General features: G+C 60.8%; 1 protein-coding gene across 1 annotated transcript in view; it reads left to right on the plus strand.

Moving 5' to 3' along the window:
- Positions 1 to 4,489, plus strand: part of ARHGAP8 (Rho GTPase activating protein 8) — a 38,168-nt gene extending 33,679 nt beyond the window's left edge. Inside the window, 3 exon segments of the mRNA XM_077757895.1 lie at positions 1,590 to 1,693; positions 4,194 to 4,278; positions 4,281 to 4,489. Of these exon segments, the coding sequence (XP_077614021.1) occupies positions 1,590 to 1,693; positions 4,194 to 4,278; positions 4,281 to 4,489 (398 nt within the window).
- Positions 4,490 to 5,340: the final 851 nt, after the last annotated feature.

The following is a 5,340-nucleotide window of genomic DNA, read 5'->3' on the forward strand; positions in this document are numbered from 1 at the left end:
GGCGTCCCCCGGCATCAAGCCCCCCCAGAGGGCACATTCAAACACGGGTCCCGGGCCCCACCCCGGGGTTTCAGACCCCGTAGGTCTGGGCAGTGGCCCAAGAATTCGCACGTCTAACGGGGTCCCGGGAGGCGCTGGCTGTCTGGGTTCCGTGGCAGGGAGCGCCTGGCCTAGCAGGCTGGAGGGAAGAGCCACGAGTGGAGAGCAAGGAGGTTAGGAGCACTGGCCTGGAGCCGTACAGATCTGGATCTAAGTCTCGGCACCATAATGCATTAGCTGTGTGACTTTGGACAAGTCACTTACCCTCTCTGAGCTCACTTTTCTTATCTGTATAAAATTAGGGCAGCTTCGAGGATTATTCATAAAACGCCTGCATGATGGTTCATGGCACACAGTAAGCGCTTTGTGAAAGCTTAGAGAGCATGGGTGGTGGGCCTTGTACCAGGATCTGCCCCGGGACCATAAATCTTACAAAGAGGAGGTTGAGGCCGGAAGGCTGAGATCCAGGAAACAAGATGGTGGCCTCCAGGCTCGTCGGTTGCTTGGAGATGTTCATTTCCCGGGGACTCCGTGTCCATTCGCGTCACCCACAACAGCTTGAGTTCCGGAAAGCGAGGCTTTTACTACAGGGCCAACGAGAACGTTCACGGTAGGGAGGTTTGTGTCTTCTGAGCAGTGGCTGTGTTTGGAAAGCACGCAGGTTCACGGCAGCCCCGCCCAAGGCTGAGCCCGGAGAGGTTAGCGTGTTGGCGGACTGGGGTGCGTGTGCCGTCTGCAGCAGGAGCGTGGGGAGATGGTGAGTAGCTGTGGGTGCGCTCTGACTTGACGTTTGCGGAGTTCAGTGGAGGGCAGTGATGAGGAAGTGGGCGTCTGCGTCTGGGGCAGCCTCACCCGGGCCCTTGGTGGGCGTGGGGCCCTGAGCCACAGGGCATCAAACAGGTTAAGTTAGCCTGGAGCAGGTCGACAAACTTCTGCAAAGGGTCAGATATGTTAGGCTTTGCGCGTCAGTCCGTGTTGCCGCCGCTGGGCTCTGCTGTTGGGCAAAAGTAGCCACAGGTGATGTGGACACAAATGGATGTGGCTCTGTACCAATAAAGCTTTATTGACAAAATAGGCCATTCGGCCCGCAGTCTGTAGTTTGACGACCACTGGTCTAGACCATTCCCGTTTACAAAGTGAGTGATTTGCGGGGCGCCTGGGGTCTCGGTTGAGTGTCTCACTTTGGCTCAGGTCATGATCTCACGGTTTGTGAGTTTAAACTCCACGTCGGGCTCCGTGCTGACAGCTCAGAGCCTGGAGCTGCTTCGGATTCTGTGTCTCCCTCTCTCTCTGCTCCTCCCCGACTCACACTCGCGCTCTCTGTCTCTCACAAATAAACATTAACAAAGTGAGTGATTTGGCTTTACGGACTTTCTGGGAGGTGACAGCGCGGTGCCATCGTAGAGAAGGGGACCGAGCTCACAGAAGGGAGGGCTTCGCTGAGAACAGCCAGGCCCCACCTCGGGAAGGTGTGTCCTCGGCACTGACTTCCTGTGTGCCCGTGCCGGCCCCTCGGGAAGGACTCAGGAAGGACCCCTGTGCCCTTGCAGGTGTGGAGAGCAGCCTGCGGGTGACCCGCTGTCGCCAGATCCTGCAGAGCCTTCCGGAACACAACTACGCCGTCCTCTGATACCTCATGGGCTTCCTGAATGAGGTGGGTGGGCAAAGCAGGTCCCAGGAGGGAGCCCCAAATTCCTGCACCCGGTGCCCGCACACGCCAGGGCCTGGGGTCTCCCCAGCCTTGGGACACGACTCCCTGGCCCAGAGGACTTGAAGGCCTGACCAGGCCACTGCTCCGTTTCTGCCGGGCGGGGTCACCTGCGCCTGCGGACTCATACCTGGCTGCCCTTGGTCATGGGTGGGACCTTCTTTTTTATTGATTTATGTTTTTTAATGTTTATTTCCTTATTTTGAGAGAGAGAGAGTGCAAGCAGGGGAGGGGCGGAGAGAGAGAATCCCAAGCAGGCTCCACGCTCTCCTGACGGGGGGGTCCATCCTCATAAACAGTGAGGTCACGACCTGAGCCAAAATCAAGAGTCAGACGCTTAACCGACCAAGCCACCTAGGCGCCCCACGATGGAACCTTCTTGACTGCGGTCCTCTGCTCCCGCGTCGTCTCCTGCACAGGCTGTCTGTAGAGGGAGGGGCCGTGTCCCCGGGCCAGGGCGCTGGCCGAGCCTCGGTCACGGTGTGAGCGGAACCAGCAGGCCGTTCCTGGTTCCTGTGGGAAGGACGTGTGCCCAGCTCCGGGTGTGCCCTGGGGCTGCAGTTACAAAGCAGCACGGGCAGGGCAGCTTCCGGCAATAGAGGTCATGGTCACGGTCCTGGAGGCCAGAGGCCCAGAATCCAGATGCGGGCAGGGCTATTCCACAACAGCGGCCCCGGGAGGGTCCTTCCTGCCCGTTCCGGCTCTTAGTGGCTCGCATCCCTTGGTTTGTGGCCACCTCACTCCCGCCTCCGTATCCACGTGGCCTGTTCCCTTTCATGTGTCAGATCTCCCTCCACTTTCTCCTTCAAGGATGCTTGTGCACTTGGGCCACCTGGCTGGTTCAGAATGTTCGCACTTTGATTCCATAATTACATCTGCAGAGACCCTGTTTCCAAATGAGGTTGTGTCCACAGATGGCCGGTGTGGGGCTGCCATTCACCCCCTACACGGGGTAAGAGAAACAGCTGTCCCGGCCCCAGGGCGGCACTTAGCTGCCCAGCCCGGGAGCCGCGTCCGCGAGGTCAACGGGGAAGCCTTCCCTTTGCTCCCAGACCCAGATCCGCAGTCGTGTGACTCTTCCTGGGACTCGTCACCTCTCCGGACCCTTTGCAGGCGGTGTGGGGTGCAGGTCTGGGCCTCTAGCCACCCACGGGTGGTACCCCACAGCAGGGGCCTGTCCCAGGTCTCAGGGCTCCATGGCAGGTGCCCTCGGGGTGTGATGACTCATGGAGGGGAGGAGACCTCCGGGCACAGCCGGTGTCACATGTGGGGGGCATCTGTCAAACATCATTTCTTGGTTTTAAAAATAAACTATTTCAGGGGCACTTGGTTTCCTCCGTCAGGGGACTCTTGATCTGGGGCTCATGAGTTTGAGCCCTGCGTTGGGTATAGAGATTATTTTAAAAAAATTTTTAACATTGATATATTTTTGAAAGATAGAACAGGAGCGGGGGAGGGGCAGAGAGAGGGAGACACAGAATCGGAAGCAGGTTCCAGGCTCTGAGCTGTCAGCACAGAGCCTGACGCGGGGCTCGAATCCAGGAACCGTGAGATCATGACCTGGGCTGAAGTCGGACGCTCAACCGACTGAGCCCCTCAGGCGCCCCAGGATTGCTTTAAAAAAAAATAATAAACTATTTCATTCCTCTTCTCTGTCACTTGATGTCGTTTCTCAGAGGCCAAAACTAAGTTATTGTCCTCATCTTTTTTCCTAATTGTGCTTCACGTGCTGGAGCTGGAGTTATTTTTCTGTTGCCTGTAGGCTGACGTTAATACGTCCCCTAGGCTTGGCGCTGTGGGGGCCGGGGGGCCGGTGTCTCCCAGAGGCAGGGCTGGGGCGTCTGGCCGGCCTGACCAGGTCCACGGCGCGTCACCGGGTCCTGCCCCACCCCCAGTGCCCTGCTCTCCCGTGACCCCCGTGGCTCTGTCGTGGTCTCTGCTTCTGCTTCGTGGCGGTCCCCAGGACCCTGGAGGCAGGATATCAGGCCTTCAGACGGGCCTGAGGGCCCCCCTGTCACTGACTGGCCACATGACTTTGGGAAAGTCCCCTGCACCTTCTGGGCCTCGGTTTCTTCACCTGTAAAATGGGTGCTGCATCCCACTTCATGAGATCATAAGTGCCGTAAGGCCAATTCTCCCCCTCCCCCGCTGCTCCCAGACCCCCAACGACCCCTGCCTGGAACTGTGGGTATCAGAGAGGTGGTGTGGCTGGGTGACAGCCAAAGGCCACGCTTGCACCGCTGTGCTGGAGACCCCTGTCCCTGAGGGGACCGCCCGGGTCCTCTGCTGTGGAAGAGAGGCCGGGGGTGACGGCCAGAGCCTGAGGGTCTCAGGGCATCGAGACTGACCGCTTCCCTTTGCAGATGGGGAACCCGAGGCCCCGAGCCGGGCGCGGCCACAGCACTGAACCCGTGGCCACTTCCCGTGTCTCGTGTGTGTCTTCCAGGTGTCCCGGCAGAGCATTTCTAACAGAGTGAACAGCTCCAACCTGGCGTGCGTCTTCGGGCTGAATCTGATCTGGCCGTGCCAGGGGCGTCCTCCCTGAGTGCCCTCGTGCGCCTGAACCTGTTCACCGAGCTGCTGATCGAGTACTACGAGAAGGTCTTCGCCCCGGAGGCCCGCGGGGAGCCCGGCGCCGGCGGCCCCTGCTCTAGGGGCTGCGTGGGGGCCGGACACCCCCAGGACCCGGGCTCGCGCCCCGCACCTCCACGGCCCCTGACGGTGCCCGGGGGACTCCTGTAGCGTGGGACACGTCACGGCGAGGCCACCTGTGCGCTCTGGCCTCGTGCGCCGTGAACTTGCCATTGAGCAGACTTCCCGTGAGCCTTCTAGTGACGGCCGGGGTTCTGGCCCTTCGGCCCTGGTGCCTGAGAGCAGGATGGGCCTGTGGGATCGTGACCAGCGCGGCTTCGGTGGAGATGGGAATTCACTGGTGGGGGCCTTCCGTCCGGCAGCTGCTGTTGCCGTCACGCCGGGTGGCAGACGTGACTCAGGTCACGGCCGTTCGTCCCTGTCCGCGGGGGAGCGGGTGGCTGAGCGGTTCTGCTCCTGTCGGGCCGGCTGGAGGTCAGCGGGGGGGACGCAGCTTCCTACGGGTGCCACGTGCCTTTCGGGGGCGGGGGGTGGGGGGACCATCTCGCGTGCGGGCTGAGGGGCAGTCAGGTGCATGTGGTTTGCAGCCTTGGCTGGTGGCCTGGATACTTGCTCCCGTAGGTCAGAGCAAATGTCATGTCCAAGGACGGGGTCACAGTGGGGGGGCTCTGGGATGCTGTTTAGTGAAGGGCGACTTTGGGGGTGGGGAACTGGGGCGTGCCAAGGGCTCCTGGTCGCGCCCCGGCTCTGCGGTCTCTGGCCGGCTGAGCCCTCCGTGCTGGGGGATGCGCTGTGTGTGTCCGGCTTAGATCCAGTGGAGGAAAGTGGACCCATGTTCCCAGCACAGAGCCCCCCAGACCCCCCCAGTCGGACAGACTTGGCTCCCACGCCCACCTGGACCGTCACTGTGGTCGGGTCTGTGCTGATCGGCCTGAGTCGTGTGCCCCCCGCTGGGCTGGGGTGAAAGGTGGGTGTTAACCTCAGGCCGCCATCACAGATAC

Source organism: Crocuta crocuta, unplaced genomic scaffold (genome assembly GCF_008692635.1).
Source record: "Crocuta crocuta isolate KB4526 unplaced genomic scaffold, BGI_CrCroc_1.0 scaffold143, whole genome shotgun sequence".
NCBI lineage: Eukaryota > Metazoa > Chordata > Mammalia > Carnivora > Hyaenidae > Crocuta > Crocuta crocuta.